This window comes from Polyodon spathula, chromosome 3 (genome assembly GCF_017654505.1).
Source record: "Polyodon spathula isolate WHYD16114869_AA chromosome 3, ASM1765450v1, whole genome shotgun sequence".
NCBI classification, from domain to species: Eukaryota; Metazoa; Chordata; class Actinopteri; order Acipenseriformes; family Polyodontidae; genus Polyodon; species Polyodon spathula.
Window position 1 is genome coordinate 29,310,838 of NC_054536.1, and position 27,767 is coordinate 29,338,604.

General features: G+C 36.5%; 1 protein-coding gene across 2 annotated transcripts in view; it reads left to right on the forward strand.

The window, feature by feature from the left end:
- The window catches only part of mocos (molybdenum cofactor sulfurase), a 109,354-nt gene that overhangs the window by 52,717 nt on the left and 28,870 nt on the right, over nucleotides 1-27,767 (forward strand). The window contains exons 6-8 of one of the 2 annotated variants that reach the window (XM_041244951.1): nucleotides 10,705-10,904; nucleotides 21,307-21,423; nucleotides 22,564-22,968. In XM_041244951.1, coding sequence (XP_041100885.1) covers nucleotides 10,705-10,904; nucleotides 21,307-21,423; nucleotides 22,564-22,968 — 722 coding nt within the window. The remainder of the gene's footprint in view (nucleotides 1-10,704; nucleotides 10,905-21,306; nucleotides 21,424-22,563; nucleotides 22,969-27,767) is intronic. The other variant, XM_041244952.1, reaches the window with a different exon arrangement.

Here is a 27,767-nt window from a genome sequence, read left to right on the forward strand (position 1 = left end):
ACTCTATGCCGACTTCTTCAGACAGACAATATCGACTGTGCCACGTTTCAGTTTATACTACCCAGACATTTTTTTGTTTTGTTTTTTTTTTTTTTTCCCAATTTCAGATATAAGGTGACTTTTAACTGGATAATTTATTAAACATACTATTTTCTTTAAATTCATTGGCTCTTATTTCTTTTTCAGTGATCTGACTGGCCAAATTAATAAGTGTAATAATAATTCAAATTACAACACATACTATATTCAATTTAGTATGTTTACTAAATATTTGAAACGTGTATGCGTTTTTGACCTGAATGGCCTTCCATGTTCCTCTATAAGAACTCCCTGTCATTAGTTTGGACCGGTTTACCGTATCCCTTTAAAATCTACACTGATAACCAAGTTGTATTGTTCACAAGTCAGACACTTTCAGCGGCTGCCCTGCAACACTGATGTGTCTGTTCCTTCAGGTGAGGATTAAACTGCTTATGCTGAGCTCAGCTAGATTCCAACCATAATATGTCTGACTGTAGACAGTTCTATTTCTAAATTTACAAGCATCCAGTGAATCTAAAGTGGAAAAGTACCTTTCTTATTTTAGAAAGCCATAAATAACTGCAGCCAATGAGAGTGTGAAACATTTTTTTTTTTTTTAACAACCTCAGGTGTTTTTTTGTGTTGTTTTTTTTTTTCATTTCATTAAGTGATATATATATATATATATATATATATATATATATATATATATATATATATATATGCATAGGGATTTAACTTTTTAGATATGCCTCCTCTTGTGTTTGATGCTTTCTGATGCATCAAGTTGGCAGAAGTATAAGGCTGTTTAAATAATGGTGCGTTAATCTCCAGTTGTGCTTCACCTCGTATAATCCTTAGCTTTTAAATCTGACAGAAGTTCTTCATTTGCATGTTGGCATATATACATAATGCCCACTAAGTGTTACTGTGGACTAAACAGTTTTAATCAAGGATGGTAGAAATTCCTTAACTCTGCAGCTCTGACACATCTGGCAAAATTATTAGTGAAGCCTTTTTCCACACCTTATTCATTCTTTAAGAAATAAGAACTGGAAAAAGCAGCTGCTGCATACCCCAACATCTACACCTTTGAGATGAGGTTTGCGTTATCAAGCTGAAAACAAAACATACGGGCATATCTGGTGTAATAAGCTTGTAAATGAACAGTTATTTATTTAAGCTTAGTTTCCTGTATAATTTATTTGAATATACTGTAGTTCCTCTGAGATGGACTATTTCAAGGGAAATTAAGAATTGTTTGTTCAAATTAGGCTAGGCAATTTAGCAATGCAAGAAATTAGGCTTGTAATGGAATTTAGCCAGAGCAACATGGTTAAGAATGCTCTTCAAGAGAGCTACCATGGGGTATTAATTACCGTCAGAGTAGCCAGATCCTTATTTCATTGCCTTCTCAGAGAGACACATCTCTCCTAACACCATGCTGGGGCATTGGTTTCCAAGTTGTTTTCCCTGTCGGTTTAATGGAGAGTTCCTTGCAGCTAGAGAGACTAAAGTTGTAGTCAGACACAGACCAATATCCTATACGCTTAAGTGTATTCCAGAAGGACATCCAGCAAGTGGTGCTGAAACTGCCCAAGCAGTGTTCTGTAGACTTCTGACAAGTATTTGATAAATTCTTAATGCCGTCCCACCACTACAACACACTTTCCTACCAGGAGGAAAGATGATCGACAATGGTCTCTGCTTGTGCTGTCAAACTAAACATATCTTTTCACCAATCGAACCCTGAACTCGTGGGGCACCTGAACAATAAGCCAAAGAGTTATGAGGTGCATTAACTCCCAACAATTTTCCTCCCCAATCCATGGTAGCTCAAAGTAGAAACAACACAGCCAGGATTCGAACAACGGAGCTTCAGATGGTATGACTCGGCTTGCACTTCCTTAACTATGTACAGAAAATCTGTGATCAGCACCACTACTGTATCCATAACCTAAATGTGTATGCCAGCCACTATCAAAATCATACATACATACATCCCCACTGAATACAGACCTATGCAGTAATATACAATGCATAGAGATAATAAATCACATATTACAGGACGACAAAGAGAATTCAGTTCATCATTCATCTCCAGATACCGTTTGAACAATCCATAATTCAACTTGCATTTGTCAGCTGGATATGTGAAATGTGCTTATTGTGTGTTTTTACTTCAAAGAACCAAAAGCACTGATATATAATAAAATAATCAGTTTTCGATACTTCTTAAGTCTTGCAGCCATAACAGAAACAAATGATCTGATCTATTGCTGTGTTGAAGACTTCCAAGGAAAATGCCTGCTCTGCAGGCTGTGGGAGTTGATGGCTTCATAATGGACATTCACTCATGTCCTATAATACTGCAGGATTTAGGCACTGTGTTTCTAGAAAATGTCGAGTGACTCAATCAGTACATGACAAAGCATTTTCGGAAAAACAAATGTTTTTGGAAAACTGCAATCAGAAAACTAATTTTCTTAAAACGTCACTTTTCTGTGTTTACATGATTAACGATAGAAAATCGAATTAGAATTCAACTGTATACATGGATTGACGTTTTCAGGAAAACACAGGATATTTTTGCGTGCAAAGTACTGTAGTATCCTAGGTAGGATCTGAACAGACCGGACATTTCTGCAATAGAACAGAGACCAATCCAAAAACTCAAGTACTTTATCAAAGTGTCAGGTCTTAAATTCAAAGATTTCTGTCCTATACCTCTATTCAGATTCCCCACAATGTACAACAAGCCTTTCTAACAGCTTATCCTTTTCTATATTACCAGTTTCTTTTGCAGACATTATTTTAAATTCTCATGTCATTTTAAAACTGGAAAACTTGTGCAGACTTTAACAAATGCATCACTTTATCCCTAACTAGACAAATGGATGCCAGATTATTATTATTTTCTCAGTTTTCTAAAATCACGTGCAGGAGAAAAGAAACAAAAAGTGTGCACATGCGCAGTATGCTATTTTTCAATACGTTTTCCGAAAAGTGTGTTTACATGATACACATTTTGTTAGTTTTCGGAATTTAATCAGAAATTTCTAGGTGCTGTTTTCCGAAAACTGACTTTCGGAATATTCCAATACATTTTCCGAAAACTGTGTTTACATGAATTTTGATATCGGAATTAGTTTTCCAAAAACGTAGTTTTCGAAAACTATTGGAATTCTTATGCTCATGTAAACGCAATGAATGAAACACTTTTGCAGACATCAAGTTACCCCCTGTCCTGTCTTCAGTGTGAAAAAAAGGCATCCTTAGAAATTAGATATTGTGCCCAAGATCTTGCTGGCTCAATCACATTTAAGGTACATTTGTACTTTCATTGCTTTTTGGTTAGGAATCTGGACATTTGTCCTGCTTTTCAGTGTTTTTTGCAGTTGATAAAGTAGCAGGGGATTACAATACAGACACTTTGGCTGTAACAGATGTAGCTTATCAGTACTGGCAAAAAGTAACTCAGCAACAAGTAGTTTATTGATATGTGTGGTTTTAAATTAAAAAGCAAATGTGCTGCTAATCAACACAGCCTAAATTACCTGTCTTTTTTGTAAACAATAACGTCAAAGCTAAGCTCCAAGCAGAAACACATATATAGTTGTCTCCATGTAATTATTATGCCTTCTTTTGTGGTTTTACATGGCGTCTTTGTGGTTAAATACATTTTCTTTATTTTTTATTTTGTTGTGTCACGATCAGCACACAGGGTTCTTTCAGATGGAACAGGTCTACACTCATTTCAATAACTACTGGCCATGTGTCCAGTAAGCTCCTTGAGGTGATGAGGCAGTTAACTTGGTCTTGGGACCTGGTGCTGCTGTCCTTCAGTTCTCCTGAGCTGTTGTGGGGAGTTGCTGTGGAGAGCGAACATAATTAGACATTCTAACTACAGGAGGTAAAAATAACATGGGTAAAATAATTGGCCACACTACATTACAAAATAAATAAATAAGAGCACAGTATGTGAAACAAAGTGCAGCCCTAAAGGTTTACACTAGTGATCGCTTTCCTTTCATGTCTTCTTCTCCATTCAAAAGATCAAAGACATGCAGAGAAAGACTTCTAGTTGAAAGGTTTGATGCTGAACTGACCACGTTTCTTTTAGTATGCCTAAATAGAGAATACAAGTGTAAAGGCACCTCTATAAATAAATAAATCTAACTTATTGTCTACTCATTAGCCTCCAGTGTTGCAGGCACCACCCCCGGAGTGGAAACATCTGTTAGTTCTCCCAGAAGGATTATTTCTGCAGTGTGTAGCTGCTTATCCTGACACGTGCTGGCTGAACGATGTATGCACCCCTGCAATGCATGGCTCATGGACAGCTCTGGCCCTATTGCAATCTCAGTGTGGTGCATTTCTTAGCTACAAGCCCCTTGGGACATCTCGGGTGCCTTCTGTTGACTCTTTATGAGTCTGATCTAAGCCTTCACTGGGGCCCTGATCTGTGACCTTTTAAGGTTTTTTTTTTTTTTTTTTTTTTAAATGAGACTCATTTAAAAAGACATATAACATGAGTTGTGTTGTATAATTATTTTAACATTTGTGTCTTCATTTGATGTTTTGAATCATCATTATTTAAAAAAAAAAAAAAGGAAAACAGGAGGCGGGATGAGATGACAGTGGATAAAATCTGAGACATAGTCAAGGATTTTTATATTAGAAAATGGTTGCACTTGATGTGTCCTCAAGTTATAGCTATTAAATTACTAGTACTGTACAAATAGAACAATTTAAAAAAAAAAGAACAAAAAGAAAATGCAGTTTTGATTGTAAAATAAAAAAACTAAGATAAATATATATATATATATATATATATATATATATATATATATATATATATATATATATATATATATATATATATATATATATATACACACAGCTCTGGAAAAAATTAAGAGACCACTGCAAATTTTTCTTAAATCAGCATCTCTACATGTATGGCAGCCATTCCATTCCAGTGTCTGTTGAATTCCAACACAGGCACATGAATGAGATACTGATTAGGGGATCACCTGAACCAAATCTTATTTAACAAGGAAAAGTATAAAAACCACTCCTGTGGTCATCACTATCCTCTTGCAATAGGACCAGCTGGATGGCAAAACAGTGCTAGTAGTACCTCAAAACTAATTGGAATCAAAAAATAACTATTGACCATGCCGAAAGTTTTGATTGAGGAAAAGAAGGGTTCAATTCTGGCTTTACTGGCAGAGGGATACAGTGAGCGTCGAGTTGCTTCCATCCTTAAAATTTCAAAGACGGCGGTTCATAAGAACAAGGTCAAGCAGCACACATTAGGGACAACAAAGCTACAGACCGGCAGAGGGCGAAAACGACTCTCCACTGACCGGGATGGCCGCCAACTCATTCGAATGTCACTCAGCAACCGTAGGATGACATCAAGTGACCTACAAAAAGAATGGCAAGCGGAAGCTGGGGTGAAGTGCACGGCGAGGATGGTTCGAAACAGGCTCCTAGGGGCAGGGCTGAAGCCGTGCAAAGCTAGAAAAAAACCCTTCATCAATGAGAAGCAAAGAAGAGCTAGGCTGAGGTTTGCAAAAGACCATAAGGATTGGACCGTAGAGGACTGGAGTAAGGTCATCTTCTCTGATGAGTCAAATTTTCAGCTTTGCCCAACACCTGGTCGTCTAATGGTTAGACGGAGACCTGGAGAGGCCTACAAGTCACAGTGTCTCGCACCCACTGTGAAATGTGGTGGAGGATCAGTGATGATCTGGGGGTGCTTCAGCAAGGCTGGAATCGGGCAGATTTGTCTTTGTGAAGGACGCATGAATCAAGCCAAGTACAAGGTTGTCCTGGAAGAAACCTTCCTTCTGCTCTGACAATGTTCCCCAACTCTGAGGATTGGTTTTTCCAGCAGGACAATGCTCCATGCCACACAGCCAGGTCAATCAAGGTGTGGATGGAGGACCACCAGATCAAGACCCTGTCATGGCCAGCCCAATCTCCAGACCTGAACCCCATTGAAAACCTTTGGAATGTGATCAAGAGGAAGATGGATGGTCACAAGCCATCAAACAAAGCCGAGCTGCTTGAATTTTTGCACCAGGAGTGGCATAAAGTCACCCAACATCAATGTGAAAGACTGGTGGAGAGCATGCCAAGACGCATGAAAGCTGTGCTTGAAAATCAGGGTTATTCCACCAAATATTGATTTCTGAACTCTTCCTAAGTTAAAACATTAGTATTGTGTTGTTTAAAAATGAATATGAACTTATTTTCTTTGCATTATTCGAAGTCTGACAACACTGCATCTTTTTTGTTATTTTGACCCGGTTGTCATTTTCTGCAAATAAATGCTCAAAATGACAATATTTTTATTTGGAATTTGGGAGAAATGTTGTCAGTAGTTTATAGAATAAAACAAAAATGTTCATTTTACCCAAACACGTACCTATAAATAGTAAAACCAGAGAAACTGATAATTTTGCAGTGGTCTCTTAATTTTTTCCAGAGCTATATATATATATATATATATATATATATATATATATATATATATATATATATATATATATATATTTATATATAATATATTTTAAAACACAGCTAAGCGACAGTATTATCAAACATTTGTTACAGGATATCCTAAAGAGTCAAGATCAGAGAAGTAGTATTGCAGCCTTAAGCTAAATATAAAATGTTCTTACCATGAAAAGATATCCCATGTTTTATTCAGTGTCAGGGCTTCATTACAAGACCTTTTGGTTTCCAAATGTATGTGTGAATCTGCATTACAGATACTGTACACTGTATAAAATTGAGAGTACATGTCCATGTGAAAATACAGCATCAATCAATTAGTTACACACAGTATATCGGTATTTGTTTAGTCGTAAAAAAATAAATAAAAAAATAACTACCAGTAAAACAGTACTATAAACAAATTGTCTTATATTTTGCCATGCGCTAGGCAATGAAACATGAAAGGAGCGTACAGAAACTAGCTCCAACCAATATTTTAAGTGCACCACAGTGAGCAGTACCAGGGGACACAGCAGTAAATTAAGTGGTGACGGACTTAGGGTAGGAGACGTCTGAGTTGCATGGGTATGTTATGGGAGTGGGATGGGCACTGATGGGCTGAATGGCCTCCTCCCGTTCACAAATTGTCCTATGTTCTTTTGCTCATACATAAACAAAGCACTGAAAAAGGGGACATGCCATGGTGGGGAGTTAATTAGTGCCCTGGCATTTTACACATTGGCTTTAGTTTAGATGCCTTTTCTAACCAAACTAGTTCCCTTTATCAACAAGTAAGAAATTAAGAAAATTACATTACAGAAAAAAGAAAGTAAGTTTCAAGTTTCCTTAGGCGACTGTCAACTGATCAAACGTAGACACACTTTCTACTTTTAGTATTTTCATTACACACTACTAATTCCCCAGAGAATTACAGCTCGGGGGAGCATGTATGAAATCAGAAATGACAGCTCTTGGATTAAATGGATATTATCTCAGCAAAATGGTGTTTCACATGTCCTCGATGAGTTTCTTTTTTTTTAAGAGGCAGTTGGCTCTGCACTGTTGATTAATAGCTTGCTACTTCATAAGGTTTTTGAATGTTCTCAGCCAGTGACACATAAGGTTACACAGATGCATGAGACAAACCTTGAAAAAAGTGCTTTCCCCCGCCATCAAAAACCTATCCCATGTGGATTAAGGATTTTTTGTTTGTCTTGCACTTGGTTATTAAAGGAAAAAAAAAAAGTAATTATGTTTGGTTTCCTGCTTCAAAGTGCTAGGTCTGTCAGATTAAGTAGAGATGCTGAATTAAGCCTTCAGGATTCAGCCACAGCTATGTAGTGAGAGACATTAGTTTTCAATGATGTCTGACTTGAATTAATTGTATCCTACAGTATAAAATCATAAATATAGATTCCTGTCTTGAAAAAACAATAAGGTACTCTGGTTCTGGTGTTATGAAACCATAATATGCTTATTTTACATAATAATGCCCCGAGTATGAAGCTAATGGAGTAGTTAAAGTTAAAAACTACAGTGCCCAGGAAACAAGGATGACATGATGTTATTATTATTATTATTGTTGTTATTATCGCTATTCTATTTCTAAATGTAATCTGTAATCATGTAATCTGTTTACATGACATGGCGAATTCACTAAATACTGCTTATCCAAATGTAATGGAACTTGGTAAGGACATTCTCCAGCACAAGTTGTTGAGAATATAAGAATCTTTGGCTATCAGTTATTTTTTTCACAGCTGTTTGTTTTGTTGTTTGGTACTTTTTAAATGCTGCTATACAGTACAGGAGAATTTCAATTTTGCTTGATCTAACCTCATCTACCAAGGGAGAGCCTGCGCTCTCTGAACAAATGAAACGACTAAAGAAAGTCAGTCTGTCGGACAGGGTAGGATAGTGCCACCATAATTAAAATTCAATCCCAGAGTAGACACTGTAAATGCTGCTTTGAGGGAGTTGTTACCTTGACTCGTGAAACAACAGTGCTATGCCTACTGTTGCAGCTACTTAGCTGCAAGACTGAAAACTCAAGACTGCCTATAAGATCAGATGGCTTTGATTGATTATCAGTATTTCAGAAGGAGCTTCCAATATTTAAAAAAAGCCCATTTGTGTGACATGTGACTGGCCAGCACTGAATGTCTAAAAAAATTGCTTAAAATGAACAGTTGCATTCAAGAAATTTAGAACAAGCAGCAGTGAAAATCTAAAATAAAAATACACTTAATGTTTGTGTGTTGCACATGTCGTGCCATTAACAAAATGCTCCGAAAACTTAACATAAAGAAAATTATTTTAATGAGGGGCTGTCAGCTGTTGCAGGGGAAACTTTATTTCTCAATGTACTGCTGAGAAAAATAAATATTTAGGAAATAAAAAATGAAATATACTGTAGCTTACTTGACTACAGTAAAATAAACTGCCTTTCACTAAAATAGCTCTCAGATTGTGCTAATGAAAACTTCTACAATACGTGACACTTGCTGTGGTCTATTTAATATCGAAAATAGCAGAACGAACACACTGCAATTTAAAGGTGTTTTTTTTTTTTTTTTTTTTTACTGAAAAATAAACGATAACATAAGAGCTGTCTGTGTTATACATGCTGTCAGAGCAGGACTTGACATAACACTGAGCTGCAGCATGTTATGTCCCATACTGTACACAGTTAAAGGTGCGGTCACCAATTCCACACACATTTTCAACAAGTCTTAAATTGCAGGGGCCTTGTTGCTCCAAAAGTCAGTTGTTGTTCTTGTTAATCTTGTTTTGCAGTGAGCAGTGCTGAAATAAAACTCCTTCATTGCACTAATGGAAGACTTTGTCAGACACTACAGTCAGATCACTACAGTCTAGCACATGTCAGAATGCTTCATTTTAATCCCTTTTCTCAAAAATGTCCCAGTGGGAGGGGACACTCATCGGCACTACGCACCACAATGTCACTACATTATAAGTGCCACATACCTGGCAACTAATTGAAAACCCTGACATTAGTGTTCTGTTCTCACTGATACATATCTTTGCGCCTCTGTGTTGCTTTTTCTGAGCTGACCTATAACCCCTTGAGAACCTACCATTTCTCCCACTTCAGTTAACTGTGAGTATTAGCCGATGACAAATGTACTGAATGTAAAGGTACTATATATTGTTTTATATTTCTAAGCTTTTTAGATTTTTTTATTGAATTCACTTGAAAGAAAAACCACTGTCATTTTTCATTCCACTTTTGTTTTCTACAATAAGCTTTGTTTTTGCAATGGTTAAACACAATGCTTGGGTCTGCTAACACAGAAACATACAAGAATACAGTAGAGTTATGCAATTCTCTAGTTTTGGCAGGGAAAGAACTCATGTAGATACAAACCAGCAAAAAAAGCAGGCTAGTGAAAAAGGCAGTTGTCTTGATTAGCAAAAAGCAAAAAACTCCTATAAACCAAATGATGAACTCTAAAACCAACAACATGTGTAATAATTCTATTTGCGTAGTTACATGTTTGTTTTGGGGTGCTGAGATAGGGGTCAGAGTTAAAATGTACTCCGGACCTTCACCTTGCTGTAACTTAGAATATTGGACCTTCACATAAAACAATTGACTACCCTGCAGTAAACTAAACTACTGCTGTTGCTACCAAAGTCCCGCCCTCCCAGCTACTGCGGGTCATTGCGACGGTCCAGGCTGAGCAGAGCCTTCACAGACACTGTCATGCAGTTGAAGGGTTCCATAGTAGTTAATCCTGCAGAGCGGACATTCTCCTCCTTGATGCCAACAAAGGACCCCTCTATGTAGCATGACGATGCAGTCTCCTCAAGCTGTGGCGCAAATGCCTTTTTGAGCTGCGCGCAGCCTCCTTGAGCACAGCCCCCTGCCAGTCCATATCCAGCTCAGCGGTTGCCTAACAACACATCACAGCTGCACACATCAGTGCAAGAACCAGCAATAGGGTTCTCCCTGTCACAAACCCCTTAATATATTGTAGAGATACAACAGAATTACAGTAATTGCATTGCTTTTAATAAGATGAACTTTCACAATACCTGTCTGCAACATATTCACTGCAATTGACTGAGCAGGTGTAAAACAAATAAAAATTGAAGAACTTGTAAATAGGGTAAGTAATACATGTTTTCTTTTGCTTTTTATTCTGAAAGAGGGGATGAAGAACATCAGACTGCACACGTTTGGACTGGCACGCTACACCTACCTGATCCTGTCCACTCTGCAGCATGCGAACGGGAAGCCAGTGGCCCGCATCTACAGTGATACTGAGTTCTGTGACCCTAGCACTCAAGGGGCAATCATTAATTTCAATGTGCTTGACAGCAATGGAGACATCATTGGGTATTCTCAGGTATGTACACCACAGTGTCTTATTTCTTCATTTTTAACCCACTTGTATTGATGCTGGTGCAGCTATGGGGCCACAAAGAATTGCTTGAGTAACAAAAGCATCAGTGCAGTACATTCTCATACATCTGTTCTCTGTAAGTATAACTGTAAGTCAGTAATCAAGAGTTTGAAAACAAATGTTTACCTTCTGTAGCATTTGCATCTGTCTCCAGTATCTGTGTGATTAGTGTAATATATATTCTTTGATTGTCTTTATTATTATTATTGTACTTTATTTCAAGATGTGCAAAAAAATTCTATAGGTTGAAAGCTTGTACCTTGTCTAACAGACTGTGGAAATGGACCGTTACCACATGAAGTGATATGGTACCAGGAAGATGACAGTGTAGACTCTCTTTCTACAGCATGGTGCTTGATAAGTCTCCAGTGAAAATTTAAACCAAAAATACCAAGTAAATATCCCCACCACAGCATATAGTAACCAGTGATACCAAAAATGTAGTACGATTGTTAGTTATTAAGCTGAATTTCATGTGTACGTCAGAAATATTTGATTACATTTTCCTGCTTGACTTTTAGTCTTGGGATATATATTTTATATATGACTAGGGGAAACTGAAAAACCTGTTGGCTGTATTTTAATTCCCAGATATAACAGAAAATGTAAAAAATTATACTAACATACATTTGTTTTAATAATTCTGTTACCATGTTAAGTAATTATTTTCCAATATATAGGTCCGGTTATTAACTTCTTCCTATCTAGTACCCAACACTTAACGGGTCATATTTTTCATTAGGTGTGCAGAAATTATATAATTTATAGCATGCTGATGTGGAAATTGAATTCTGCTGTGCGCTTTAAGTGCATTAAAACCAAATATTGCTGTTATGGTATTCTCTGTTTTTTGTCAGTTCAAAGCTTTTTTTTTTCTTGTCAACGAAGGGCACAAAAACACCCTGAGCTCATTTGACAGGTGCTCCTTGACTGGCTTTTATTATAACAGAGAGTGCAATTACTCAGGCATAGCATGAGATTAATAGCTGGGCTAATGGGCTTTTTGGCCATATTCTCAACAGTAACCCCAAAAATTGCTTGAGCAGCATTTTCATATTGATCCAGCAGTAAGCATCAAGGATCCAGATTATGTTTGCAAGACAGCACATTATATTTTACATTACAAGCACAGCTGGTTTAATGTTACTAAATGTTTTACTTTGCAAGCTGAGTTCGTTTTACAGTGAATTACGTAGTTGTTCCCAGGCAAAGGCAAACATGGTTAAAGAAAAGAGAAGAGTGGTGAAAACATAAACTAAGATACATAGCTCAATGTAGAAAAAATTAAGATTCAAACTATTCTTTATAAATTATTAGGGCTGTCAGTTAATCACAGTTAACATCTGCAATTAATGCATTAATTTTTTGGGAGATTAATTCTTTTAACACACATTAATCGTATTTCTCTGTCATGTCCCTCTTAGCATACCGGAATTAATTTCCTGCAGCAGTATTTTAATACACTTGAGTGCATGCCAGGTTTGAATAAGTGCAGTCATCATTTGAATATTAAATTAGTCAAGGAACTGCATTATGTAGCAAAGCACTCAAACTGAAGGACTTGTGAATGGGAAGTTTATTTTTAATAAAAAACTTTCTGATGGTTCATTAGATAGAAAAAGGTTTACTTGTATCTACTGTCAAAGTTTGACAGTAGATACAAACTGTTTCAGTTTCGCAGATATGCATCTAATCTGTTGTACCACCTGTGTGCTGCTAAACATGCTTTTACTTCTCAACATACATGTTCTAGTAGTTCTTTTGCTACAGACAACAACAACAACAACAACAATACAACAACAAATGAAACCCATCAGTTTCGATAGAGTACTCTTTTAGAAATTCAGGATCGCTGCAAACCCATGAATCAAGCTAAGCATGATACTATAACCAGTGCTGCTGGATAGCTACTAACTGCAGCCCCGGTAACATTGAAGCTTTGTTTTATTACAATAACCACGTTTGTTTTTAAACAATGTTATTTATAGTTATGGAGGATATAAGTGTTACTCAGTGAATATTTTGTCTTATTTAGGCAATTTCAAGTTATTTATAAAATATGATTTAAAATTATTATTATTATTATTATTATTATTATTATTATTATTATTATTATTATTATTATTTAAACGACAATGAAAAACATCAGTTTATGAGTAAAGGAAGCTGTAATTGTAAATGCAGTAAGGTGAGTATTAAATTGACTCCATTGTGATTTATCAGTTGGTTCAAACAATTTAACAATAAATGCTGGATTGTAAATAAATATAAAACTATAAAGAGGGACCAACAAATAGGATCTTTTTAATAAGATCTTTAATAAGAAACAAGTTATTCTATTCTACGACCCAACAAAAGACTTATTATTACATATATTTTCTGATAATAAATAATAATAATAATAATAATAATAATAATAATAACAACATAAACTTAAATGAGATGGATGCAGTAATTGTATCCATGAAATATGTGATTAAAACCAAGATTAACTGAGATTCAAGTTTTAAATCTCAAAATGAATCACTTGACAGCCTTACAAATTATACATAGCAATCTACATAGCATCTGCACTGTGCCCTTGTGAAAGATGGCAGGCATGACTTACTTCTACGGATCTCTTTTAAAATTAACCAAGCTTGCAAAACTGTGAAAAAATAAGCAATAAAAAAAACACAGAAATAACAAATGAATGATACTATGTTCACTAACAAAGTCTTGATCATACTGCTGTCACTCATCGTTATTAGTATGACCTCACAGCTTGACCTCGCAGAGTACAGTATGCAGGCATTTCAAAAATGTTTTTTTTTTACATTTCCATGGCTTCCTTTTGTGTTCTGTCAAGGCTTTGTAGCGGATACATTGAATTGTAAAGCTGAAATACAACAGCAAACTCGTACTCTGAATGAAGCAGAAGCTAACTAGATGCTAAGATTTAATCGTTCATCCGATTACTGAAACTGCAAGGACATCTCAATATTTTGAGTACTGGTAGAATTCATAAGTAGGGAACTGAAACAGATTAAACAGGTTTGTTTGGTCACAGTTCAGAAAGGTTTTTTTTGAATGGAAGTAAATCTCTCTGCTTCCAAGTTTGTACAGCAGTCAGAACATGCAAATAGCTGTAACAGACAAACACAGATTTTGCATTATTTTACATTACATTTACTTTTTTGCGATTGTAACTGGATATGCTTTACATGTTTAATTGATCCTAAAGGCAATCACTCCTTTATAGGTAAAGACCTGTGTTTAACTGACAAAAGGGAGGGGAGGTGTCACCGTGTTTATTTTTGTGCTATGAGGCTTCAATAATTACAAATAAGTCAGTAGAGTAAAAATGTCAATGGATCCCAATGCTTTCCAGTTGAAGACTTTGATAACTTTCAAACATCAATAACATGTTTGTCTCCTATTAAATTGTCTCAAAACTGAGCACACTGAAAGTACATAGACAAGGAGATTAACCCTTAGCGGTCCATTTATTCAGCACTTGTCAGGCGCATCAGGTCCAATTTATTTTCACACGCACTGTTTATTTTACATGCACGGTTTAATTTTTTTTTTCCCGAGTAAAACAGCAAAAGGACAATGCTGCATCTCCAGCCAAGCCCCACCCCTTGTTCACTGTATTTGTCATATACCTCTTTGTAGTCATGCATACTGATAAATCCTCTCCTGATCACTAATTTTATCACCAATAATGCGATCCAAGTCATTATTTTTACTATAACATCTCAAAAAGCTCTGCAAATGTATGTGATATTCTTTGAGCACTGGATGCAGAAGCAGCTCTCTTCTTTATTTGTGTCCGTGTTATCTCTGTGGTGCAGGGCCTATGTGTGTTGCTCAGATATGCCCCTTTTTTTCGGGTTCTCTCAGCTCTTTTTGAAGATGTTGGACAGGGTCCGACATCGGACTAGAAAGGGAAAATTGTGAGAAAAAAAAGAGAAAGAAGATTAAAAAAATAAATCACAAATGATGAAGACCACAATGCAAACAGACAGATGAACAGAGGCAAGGGTTAGGGTAGGGGTGAACAGGGGAAGGCAAGGCTGAGAAATAGATCAAGAGAAGACTACCAAACCACCTGTCACGATAAAGAAAGAATACAACATGACATCTTCACCTTTTATTTTAAAATAACTAAGCACCATTCTAAACACATCAAAGCGATCTAAAAAGACCGCCACACTTATTAATGGTATAGGAGTCTCTTCAACTGATCTAAACGTTGGCGGATCTAAATACTGCCACCGTTTAAATAGGTCCAAACCTGGTATTCTACTTACTTAATGTACTTAAAGACAAAAATATTCTAAAGAGACACACAATAGACGTTGGCTTTCACTTCTTTTAATGGTTTACACAGTGACAGTAGTTAGATATCTTAAACATATTCCATAGAGTGTTACTCTTAAACCCATATGGCTCACATAAAAAAAAAAAAAAATTAAAAAAACAAGCTTAGCTAATAATTGATTTTTGCTGGTTACAGCAGGCTTGTCAACTGAGATTTCTGAAGACTAAACCAATCAGTACAAATTTACTGAGAGTAGAGCAGCAGCACCAACCTGGCACTGTAATGAGACTGTGGTGTCGCTGCTCTTTAATTACAGGTAATACTCTTTATTTTATAATTGCATGACTATATATATTAAGAGAAGAATCTCGATTTTAGTGACACTCACTTAACATGTTCCCTGTGTGTGTTTGGGCTGAAAGGTTTCCAGTTCATTTTCACATTGGCCTCCAGGCGCATTGTAATATTGTCCACTAGCTCTATATCAGAAGTCTGGTGTGCACAAACCTAACCCTCTTTGAACAAAGATAGCAAATTAATTTGATGCACAAGTACAAGAGAACCCCCTGGCTTTGTAGTGGCATTTTTCTTCCCAGAGAAAGACAGTTTCACATTCAAGGTAAAGCAGTCCTTTATGTTTTATTGTGACAGGCATTTATAGGTTGTTAGGTTTAGCAATGCATTCAGTAAGGCGGCTTTAGGAAGTACAGCTTTGTAAAACGTATAATTAAACCTACTATCACAACTCGAATACCTCACTGTGCTAATGTGGTAGTGTGGCAGGGTGAAAGCCCTGCAGGTGCATGTGTTGGCATGGGAATAATGGGTTGGCAGGGAGGGAGTTAAATTGCTCCCTGTCAAAACACGTGGGAATGTGGCTGGAGCCGTGAATTGAATAAATCATTAAATGATTAATTAAGGCTCCCGCCACAGGTGTATAAATAGGGTGATCACGGGTGTTAGATAGAGAGGATAATAGTTAATGTTGGTGATAGTGGTGAGGGTGAGGGCGAGGGTGAGTTTTTGTGTGCTGTGCAGTTTAAATATGTGAGAAATTATTGTGGGTGTGGGTGTGGGAGTTTTATGAAGTTGTGTTTCCTTGAAAGCGACGCCTCAGCCTGAGGCCTGAAACCACGGGAGTTAAAAGTGTTTTTTTCTATTGTTTTGTTTAAACTGTTTATTTTGGCCACCATGCCTGTTTTATTTTGTTCCTGTGTTTTGTGTATTGTTTTTAAATAAATGTGCGCGTTTGCCCTTTACCTGTCATGTTTGTGTCTCCCTTCCTGGTCTAAACACCATTGCCAGTGACGCTGTCATGTCACACACACTCAGAATGCATCATCATGTGTTGGGTTTGACAGTTGAGGGTAAATGTAAATTAAATTACAGGTGAAACAAAAGTAATCAAGCCAAAGAAATGCAAAAACATACTGTATAGTACTTAGAGAGCATGATAGACTGTAACATAGGACCAAATGTAGATGAACTTCCAGAGCAGACCTTTCCCTGCTGCATTGCTTTAACCTCTGGCAATGTCAGTGATACAAACCAGATGCTTTCACATGGGGTCTTTATAGTTGGCATTAGATATATTCTATGATACTCTATCAATAAGGTTCCATTACAGATGATAGCCAGGAATATTAACCGTGTCAGTGCAAACATTTTTTTTAACCTCAGTACATATTATTAATACAAGTCGTTTACAGGTTATGGTCTATGATTCTCTCAATTAATTTGCATTACAGGTGATGTCCAATAAAAATTGACTGGCACATTGTTGTTCTTAACTTTTGAACATATTTTGTTTCACATTTATATATTACTTTATGTTTAAAAACCATTAGATCTGATAGGACATACTCCTTAGATTATGGTGCCGTAATGATTTGTTTTTATACATAGTAACAACACAATATTCTACACTTCATTTTGAATTCTGAAGCATTGTCAGTTTTTATTAAGCTTTCTTAAACATTTTCACGGGACTTTGAATTCTCTTGAAATTAAATGGGCTTTGTACCAGGCTGTCTTCCACATCACTGTTTCCCCACTGATTTGTAACAGTAGACTGAGAAATCGCTTTCCCTGTCACTCAGCAATGCTTTTATCTGTCCTGGCACCACATTTCTAGGAGGGTCATGGCCTATAACATATCTTCTTCCAGTGCTTATTTATTGATGGATTATTTATGAATTGAATATTTATGCAGGTTAAAACACAGCCTTGGGGTCCCAGAGTGGCTTCCCAGTAAAAGCACAGCTGTGTGGTACGCAGGGTGTCATACAGTGCAAGTTTGTGTCCTGGCTGTGTTAAGTAGGCCAGCTTTTGCTGGGGACTCCAAAGGGAGTGTCACATTGGCTCTGGCACGTCCCATTGGTTAGGAAGGTAAACCCGGAAGGGACTGTTTCTCCTCATTGTCCTACAGTGAACACTGTTGCAGCAGCAAAGGTCATTCAAAATGATCTAGACAAGATTCAGAACTGGGCAGACACATGGCAAATTACATTTAATAGAGAAAAGTGTAAGGTACTGCATGCAGGAAATAAAAATGTACATTATAAATATCATATGGGAGATACTGAAATTGAAGAAGGAATCTATGAAAAAGACCTAGGAGTTTTTGTTGACTCAGAAATATCTTCATCTAGACAATGTGGGGAAGCTATAAAAAAGGCTAACAAGATGCTCGGATACATTGTGAAAAGTGTTGAATTTAAATCAAGGGAAGTAATGTTAAAACTGTACAATGCACTAGTAAGACCTCATCTTGAATATTGTGTGCAGTTCTGGTCACCTCGCTATAAAACAGATATTGCTGCTCTAGAAAGAGTGCAAAGAAGAGCGACCAGAATTATTCTGGGCTTAAAAGGCATGTCATATGCAGCCAGGCTAAAAGAATTGAATCTGTTCAGTCTTGAACAAAGAAGACTATGTGGTGACCTAATTCAAGCATTCAAAATTCTAAAAGGTATTGACAGTGTCGACCCAAGGGACTTTTTCAGCCTGAAAAAAGAAACAAGGACCAGGGGTCACAAATGGAGATTAGACAAAGGGGCATTCAGAACAGAAAATAGGAGGCACTTTTTTACACAGAGAATTGTGAGGGTCTGGAATCAACTCCCCAGTAATGCTGTTGAAGCTGACACCCTGGGTTCCTTCAAGAAGCTGCTTGATGAGATTTTGGGATCAATAAGCTACTAACAACCAAACGAGCAAGATGGGCCGAATGGCCTCCTCTCGTTTGTAAACTTTCTTATGTTCTTATGTTCTTACCTTGCTGGCCAGTCAGCCAGTGACCTCAGAGCGGACACCTACAGGGCTGGCCTCTGTCCTCCAGAGGTCAGTAGCTCATTGACATCCCCTGTTCAGTTCCTGGGTGAAAAAAGAAGCTGGCTTGGTCGTGAGATCGGAGGATGCCCACGGAATCTTTGGGTTTCCTGTGTCATGTGGGGGATTGCTGTGGTGAGGAGAACAGTGACTGGGTATTCCAAACTGGGTGAAAATCAGTGGGAAAATTATAATTGGACTCACTAAAAATAAAATAAAAAAAACTTTTAGCCTCGGTTGCAGGGGTTTAGGAGGCTTATGACTCAAATACAATACCGTAAATACAATACACATATATGTCATAGAATGTATATGTACACACAGACAAATGAAAGCATTAGATACGTACAAATATAATGTTCATTGTCATTGGTCAGCATTAATATATGTTTTTCTAAGAGTCTTTTGGGGAATTGGTTTGGGGAGTAGTATTTTCCTTTCCCTTTACATATAATGCTATAATACAATATTGCTTTTTGTTTTGCCGCTAAATCTTTCTTTTCAGAACCACAATGATTAAATCTTCATTTTCACATTAGCAAATTCTGAGGATAAAAATAATATTGTCTTTACATTTCTTTGGATTTCCTATTTACAAAACATTCAAGTGCAGGGAGAACATTTAAAAAAGGATTTCTAAAGTAGAACTTATTTGCATTCAAATAAACTACACAAAATATTGTTTCTTTTAACAAAATTATTTGTGAACAAGGTGTTTCATATTGTTTCAATGATGAATATGAGACTGAGATCTAGACAACAAAGAATCAATGAATCCATTGTTAAATCGCCATGGCTTTTGATTTACAAGCCTCAACTGTCAGTACTCGATTAATGGTACACAATTTGAAGCCTCATAGTTAGTTATCCAGAAACACATGCTTTCCTTTTTTGATGCTAGTTTAAAGCTCTTTGATGTGTATTTGTTTTGTGATGAAGTATGGTAGAATCCAATGAAAAAACAGAATTCCTTTTGCTTTTTTAATTCTTCTCAATGCATATACAGTTCGATACATAATTTGCACCGCATTTTCGGATCGCTGCGAAAACTTAAGGCAAATAAAAAATGTCTGTGACAGAAACACTGTTTTGCCACTAGAGGGTTGTTCAATAAAGCCAACATTTAAGTGGAATTTAAAACAATTGCTTTGCAAATTATGAATCACCCTGTATAATATTATATTACTATGTATAATAATGTGTACTTTTCAGAGTTTTTTATTTATTTTTTTTTTGCTTCTTGGTCTTGAATACTGATTGCACATCTTCATAGATCTGAATTTGCAAGGTTTCTAATGTTCACAATCTATGTTGTTTCTAACAAGTTTTTTCAAATATTTAATGAAAAAAATGAAGCAAATACAGTATAGCCTCACAGTGAACCAGGGCCATTTTGTTATACTTGTGTGTTGTTTGTGTTGACCCGGTGGTAAGCCAAAATTATTTGTGCAGCGAGTGTCTGGAATTTTCTTTACATCCCTTGAGAGATCTTTGAAATCAAAGGTCTACCCCTATATGTTATGATCCTACAAAAGGGGTCATCTCAATCTTAACAAAAAGATTTTTACCAGTCAATTTGCTTCAAGGGAGGAAATAATAGTGTGTAATTGGAGATTAGAATCTGTTATGCTAAATTGGTTAACCTAGTACAGTAATGTAGAGACTCTAAGGCAATATTGAAAAACAGACTTTGATACATGCCAGTGCATTAGCAGTGACCTTTTTTATTAAAAAAAAAAAAAAAAAAAAAAAGTGTAGGCTGGACTTCATCACTACTGATATAACGTTTGTTTGACTTCAGAACTACACATAGTTCAGCGTGTTTTCAGTAATGCACATGTTGCACATAAACCTAAACCTAACAAGACTTGTTACAGTGCAACTGTCTTGTTTTACCCTTATTGTTGCAATAATTCCTTAAGCTCTTGCTCGCTCAGACTGGGCCAGTCTGTACCAGCCAGTCCAGAACAAACTAACGGAGCGGTGCTTAATTAGTGACATTTAATAAAGGCAGGTGTACTACACATGTATTAAAGGGTTCATTACAAGCCTTTGACTATAACCTCCTGTGGCAGAGTGTCCCGCTCCTTTGTGTATTTATTTGTTTATTATTTGTACTTTGATTTCTGTAAATGTATATGATGGCAAAAAGCTGTGTTTTGTATTTTATTATTGTATGGTAGGACAAGTAAGGTGCCTTCAGCCAGGTTATTGTTTTGTGTTTATTTAATTACCTTGTGAAGATGCATGACTGATCAGCTACTAAGTGTATAATTAGCTGACAGTTACATATCTTATTAAGCCCATGCAAAATGTGACCGAGGGATAATAAGATAGTTAGTAAACGAGATAGCTTGATAGCTAGTTAATCCCTCGGTCACCAATATAAAAGACTAGCAGCTTGAGTTCAGTCAGGGTTGGGTTCAGAGTGGAGAAGGGTGTGGAGTTAGAAGGTAAAAATATAAAGAGAAATAACAATTGCTGCAGCATGCTACTTGTTACTGTTGTCTGTTCTTTTGGCCAACGTGCCTTTTTCTTTTGTGTTTTGTGTAAACCTTTTATTTTTGTTTATTTGTTTAATAAAAGCACAAGCAGCGCATTTCATACCACAGTGCTGTCTGAGTGTCTGTCTCTTCCTGGTCTGTGAGACGTCATCCACCAGCTATCCTTGTGACACCTCCTCATTCAGATTGAATTGTCCTCTTTCAGGTAGATAAACTGGCCAGTCTCTACAACATCCAGGTGCGCACAGGTTGTTTCTGTAACACTGGTGCCTGTCAGCACCACCTGGGCCTCAGCGATGAGGAGATGAAGAGAAACTTGCAGGTGAGACCATGGAGGTTGTAAGGGAAGGACAGTAGTAATTGGGTGCAGCAGACAAAAGGGATACCTTTTCCCCTTTCTATTCTTTATTTGCTATCCAACTTTTCTCATGCAAGGGTGTGGCAAGGTATGTTGCAGTGCGCAGGTGTAGCAGTGATGCAGTGTTCAAGATAATGACAGCCAACAAAGTACTGGTGAAATGGTGGTTTTAATTTGCAATCCAATAATCTTATGACAACAGTAAACAATACATGGAGGACTGGCAGTACACAATGATGTGTACTGCTCAGCTAAATAAACACAGGGTTCAGTCCCGAAATAATAAGCACAGTATTTAAACACTCACAATACACAAACACCAGTCCAAGTCCAGGGTGAATGCTATTAGTTCTAGTGAGGCAAATACAATTTGCTCGTGAACAATAGTGCAGTGTTGTCCTGGTTTTTGCTGGCCTTAAGCGACAGCTCCGGATCATGTTAGCCGTCTAATAAATAATAAACAGTACGATTAGAACCGACAAAACAAACACTAATCACTCACGGAAATATTTCACTCGTCCTTTAGCTTTCTCTTAACCATAAACAAAGGAACAAATCACCTAGCCATGTCCCCTATTTGTACCTTCACTCATGCCCCCTTGGTTATTAAGTGCAGACATTTCTCCTCCAGTTTGCTGTTGCCACATCGTTTTCCCTCTGGAGCGATGATTTCAGCTGTGCCCCCTTTCTAGATTGCCGATTTCCACCTAACCCTGGGAATAAATTTTCAGGCCATCCAGGCTGATCGCACATTGCACACGTTTCATTAGAAAGTTAAATACCAGCACAGATACATCTGTAGAGATAAAGAGAGATAGTATGCTGACAGTTGTTGAGTTGACATCATAACAACACCAACATCAAAACACCAATAAAACAAGAAAATGACAAGTGAGTACATCTCTCTGTTCATTGCCCATCGACGCTGGTAATTTTATGCAGATGTGTAGCTTTAATCATGGTAGATAAAAAGCCTCTTTTCACGCATGGTGTGTGATGGGTATCGCTGAGCTGATAGTTAGAATAAAGCTTTTGAACCCTATTGTGAAGTGAAACTGTCACCCCCATCTTCCTCTCTTATTACCCCCATGTTCTTTGATATAGGCAGGGCATGTCTGTGGGGACAATATAGATCTTATTGAAGGGCGGCCCACCGGATCAGTCAGGGTGTCCTTTGGCTACATGTCTACCTTTGAGGACACACAGACATTCTTGAAGTTCATCATTGATTCCTTTGTGAGAGCTCCGGCCCGGCTTGATGAATGCAGACTGGCCAGACTAAGAGAAAACACTGCTGCAGAGACAACAGAACCTCCCATTCCTCAGAGCAGTGAACCGAACCTGGAGGACCAGGATCCAATCCATGGTGCTGACTTGAAGAAACCTGACTTTGACTCAATGAAGACTGGTCACTTAGATGCTGCGATTCAAAGCTTGAAGAGCACTGATGTAGCTGGCACTCTAACCAACATCTTCCTTTATCCAATTAAGTCATGTGCTGCGTTCGAGGTAAGTACTGTACTGGGTAATTTTTTAATTTTCTTTTCTTTTTTTTTTTTTGGTTTTATACAGTTGAATGCATAATATGTTTCATATAACAGCTATAATGTCATTGTCGTTGTTCATTTAAAAATGAAAGTTAGTTAGTGTTCTTTTCTTCTTCATGAATCTGTGAGTATAAATTTATTGTGATTTCGAACCCTGTTGTAGATTTCAACAAAGGTGTTTTATTCAGTTCTGTACAGAAGTTCCAATCACCCTAAGCACAGATATAACAGAATCAACAAGACAATACAATGTTGGGATTTAATATTGCTTCTCTTACACATCACCCCATATTCCTTAACCTATCAGAAAAGACAATTACATACTGAATATCATTGACCATGTGGGTCCACTTTCATTTTATTACCTTAAGTGATTAAAACATCAAAGCCTGTTTGACGTTCCACTGAAGAGACTTTTTTTTTTTTTTTACATTAGAGTCTACCCCTAAAAACACATCTGTCACTCTGCAAGACTGTCAGGATGGCGTGGCACCGAGACAGACCCATTAGGCAATATTTTTTGTACTGTTTCTTAAACAAAAATAATTGTATGATATTGCTTCTTTTAAAAATGTGTACTATTTACTGTACGTTTGCTTTCTGGAGTTAATATGTTCAGTGTTTGTAGTTTAGTTTAATCAGTTCAGTGTGTTTTATCGAAGTTTATGTTTTTAAATAACAGTGTTATTGAGTTTAGTTTGAGTTTGCCCTACTTAGACGGTGAAATCACTGCGCTGGAGCGTACACGACTGTGTTATCTTTACTTTTTTGACTAATTCGTTGAATAACTCCTTTGTCGAGTAATAATTAGGCCAATAATTATTAGGCCAATAAAAGCAAAAGCACTGTATTATTATTATTACAATCCGTGAGTAAGCAAACAAAGTTTTTGTGTATAAAGCTAAAGCACGTATTTTATTATACAAAAATGGAATCACAGATTTAAAAAAAAAAATATATATATATATATATATATATATATATATATATATATATATATATATATATATATATATATATATATATATATACTCAATCCCTAACTCCTGGATTGGGAAGTGTCTGAAATTGGATTCCCTACTCCAGACCTATTGAGTGTGTTCATATCATATAGCGAATGCCCATCAACAAGCTGTCTGGCAGCTGATTAAGATGAACAGACGCCTGCACTAAAAACTAACATGTAAGCATTTTGCTAAAAGTAATTTTTCACTGCATGATATAAATGTCACCTTTCTACTTTAATCAAATTTAGTTTTTGGAAATATTACCTTCAAAACAATGTGCTTATTCTGGCTGGATTCGATACTGCACAAGACACACATAGCATTTTAAATGTCCAGCTCAAGTGTTAAACCGCAACATTCAAGTTATTATTATTTTTTTTTTTTTTAAACCACACATATTTAATGTGTTATTCAATATTCACATAGTTCTGCATACTACCAGATTTTTTTTTTTTTTTTTTTTTTTTTTTTAACTTGCCTGTATTTGTGTATTAGTTTTTATGCAAAATGCCCCATCTGTTATCTCTCTACACTTCTGCATTTATTGGAAGAAATGCACGACTTTTGTTGAGAATTGCGTTCTGATTTTGTTCTAAATTAGAACCCTAGTTTTGTTTTCAAAAGCATAACCTGATTTTGGACTCGTTTTGGCCACTTATTGTTCTGGATTTTGAAAGAATTTTTAGTTGTATTTTATTTAGATTAGTTTAACAGCAGTTTCCCATGAACAGTAATTGGCTGAACTCTAGCCCCTCCTTCTTCCCTGTGCCTTCTGAGCCAGCAAATCAAGTCCTGTTATTTAATTTTTTTTTTTTAATGACTCACTTAAATTTTTTTATAAGTTGAAGTTCGTTCATTTTGAAATACAGAATAAAATACACTTGTTTAGGGTCTGCATTGTTTACTAATCAGGGTGTAGTTTTATTGAAATCTCTGATAAAAAGCAGGCACATCCATCATATTGGTAGGTAAGCATTTATATATATATAAAAAAAAGTGAAACAAGAAAGAGACGCTACAACAGCTACACCCAGAGAATGGTCACCAGAAGCCAGCAGTAATAAATCTTTCCAATTATGAACTCAGTGAAACACAATTGTCAGTGCTAAATAAGGGTTTATCATTTGTTCCTACTAATATGGTCAATGCATTTAATTTAAAAGGTGGGTTGTTATATTAAATTTTGCAACTAAAATACATATGGCAACAGACTGTACCCCACTGGACAAATTTGAGAAACAAATCTACTTTTTTTCATAAAATTAATTGAGTTTTGGTGTGTATGATAACTGATAATGTGAATTGTTCATTTTTTTGGTGACCTGTTGCTAATGACAATATTCCATTTTTACGTTGATGGTTGTAGGCTACACATGATTGATGTACTATACAAATGGCAAGTTATCTTTTGATGTTTGGGATAATTAACCTGTTAATATCAAGTTTGCCAAGGGTTGTTAATTGAATGCCCTATTGTAAGTGACTCTGCATATAATGCACAGTTCAAAACCTTCCTCTTTAAAGCGCTTTGTGATGCTGGTCCACTATGAAAGGCACTATATAAAAACAAACATTATTATTATTATTATTATTATTATTATTATTATTATTATTATTATTATTATTATTATAAAGTACTACAACCTGGTAAATAAAAAAAATGCGTTGTCCGCCATTACAAGATTTTTCTCTCGTACCCCCTGACGAGAGCTTACGTAACCCCCAGCAGGCTGTTTTCTCCCAGTGAAATGAAAAGGCAACTAATGTCTATTAGTAATTCAAAGGCAGGTCCCTTAGATGTAGTATTCTTCTGTAAAATACAGAATTGACATTCTTAACAAGGATGTTTTAATGCTTCATAACTGACTAGTCAAATTCCAAACGGATGGAAACAAGCAGATATTAAACTTTAAATCTGACTCTGCTAATGATCATATATTAATATTTATCGTCTGATTGCCTTATTCCCTGTAAAAATGTATTCAAACACAGGTTAAGAATTGTGTTACTGAAAATAAACTCAGTCTCGCATCAGTCTGGTTTTAGATCAATGCATATCACCTTTACTGCCGTTACCAGTGTACTGTAGTGCATATATGGTAATATACAAATATTAGTTAATGTTAATTTCTCAATATACAGGACGGCACCTCCATTATGTGATTAATATTTAAATATAAATATAGGGTTTTAGTTCTTAACACATGTCATATTTCTATGTTTTCAAATATACAAAAAAAAAACTATGAATATTATAGACAACAAATATGAGGCTATGTTATAAAAATATGCTTTTCAGTTTTAATACCGCAAGAGGTTAGCCAGTTAAATAACTAAGTCAATAAACCAACATTAAAAATTCATATAAGTGGGTGTGTGTGTGTGTGTGTGTGTGTGTGTGTGTGTGTGTGTGTTTGTGTGTGTGTGTGTGTGTGTGTGTGGGTGTGTGGGTGTGGGTGTGTGTGTGTGTGTGTGTGTGTGGGTGTGTGTGGGTGGGTGTGGGTGTGTGTGGGTGTGTGTGTGTGTGGTGTGTGTGTGTGTGTGGGTGTGTGTGTGTGTGTGTGGTGTGGGTGTGTGTATGGGTGTGGGGGTGTGGGTGTGGGTGTGTGGGGGTGTGTGGGGGTGTGTGTGGGTGTGGGTGTGGGTGTGTGTGGGTGTGGGTGTGGGTGTGTGTTTTTAAGGATCTTAAATCATAAATGCTTACTTTAGTACTCATAGTAGGCAAAAAGAAACTCAACACATAAAAATTACTAAGTCTATTATGGCTAACAAAAGTAAGTAGTAAATCATAGTACCAGAATTGTAAGTATCTACACAAGCAGGAATAAGACATTTTAACAAATATTTTCATAAGCAAGCATGTACGGTTAAGTACACGTGCAAGCAGGATTCCCGTACATTACGTACAGTAACAGTGTTAAGCAACGTCTGTTGTGTGGGTTGTAATGAAGACAGCGTTGTGTTTCACCAAGTTCAGTTTGGCAACAGTTTCAATTGAATTTAGTACTGAGTTGTAATATTAGTTAGTTCAAACTTGTAGACAAACTCAATCAATGTTGAAATGGTTCTGACATTCATAGTTGTTGTTTTATACACACAATGTCATCAGTTTAGTTTAAGTATTATCTTGTTTCAATTGTTCATCAAAGCAACACTGTTTTTTTTCAATCTTAGCAAAGTGCTAACTTGTATTAAACGTTTTTACTTCTGGTTTGCATGTAGATATTTCTTATCCAAACAAATAGTATTTGCTTGAATCTTAAAGTCTTTAAAATGTAATGCTTATTCTGGAAATGTGGATTTTGTTGAAAAGCAAACTTGAAATGCAGTTGGTCTTCTCCGGAACACGCAGAGTTGCAGGGTGTAGCGGCGAAGAGTCTTCTTCAGGATGAAGATACATACAATGATTGAATGGGTCCCCATTACAAGTGAAGGCTCCATGGTTACCTCATGGTGAGATGAGAGTCCGAGTCCCAGTCCAGAATTCAAGTCGAAGAGAAGAGTCCATGATTTCAAGAGAGCGAGTTCATTCTTGTTTCTCTTTAAATATAGCGCCCAAAGAAGAGTTTACTGAAATCAGTCCTTTAATTGGCTTAAAGAATTTGAATGACGCTTTTACACTTTTACACAAGCAATGTGTGTCATCAACACTAGCAGCCTCCTGTCTCTATGGAGATAATTCATTAAAACAGTAACCTTTTTTTCCAATCAGAAATACAGGCATGTTCATTTACTTTCATTTATTTTGGTACCC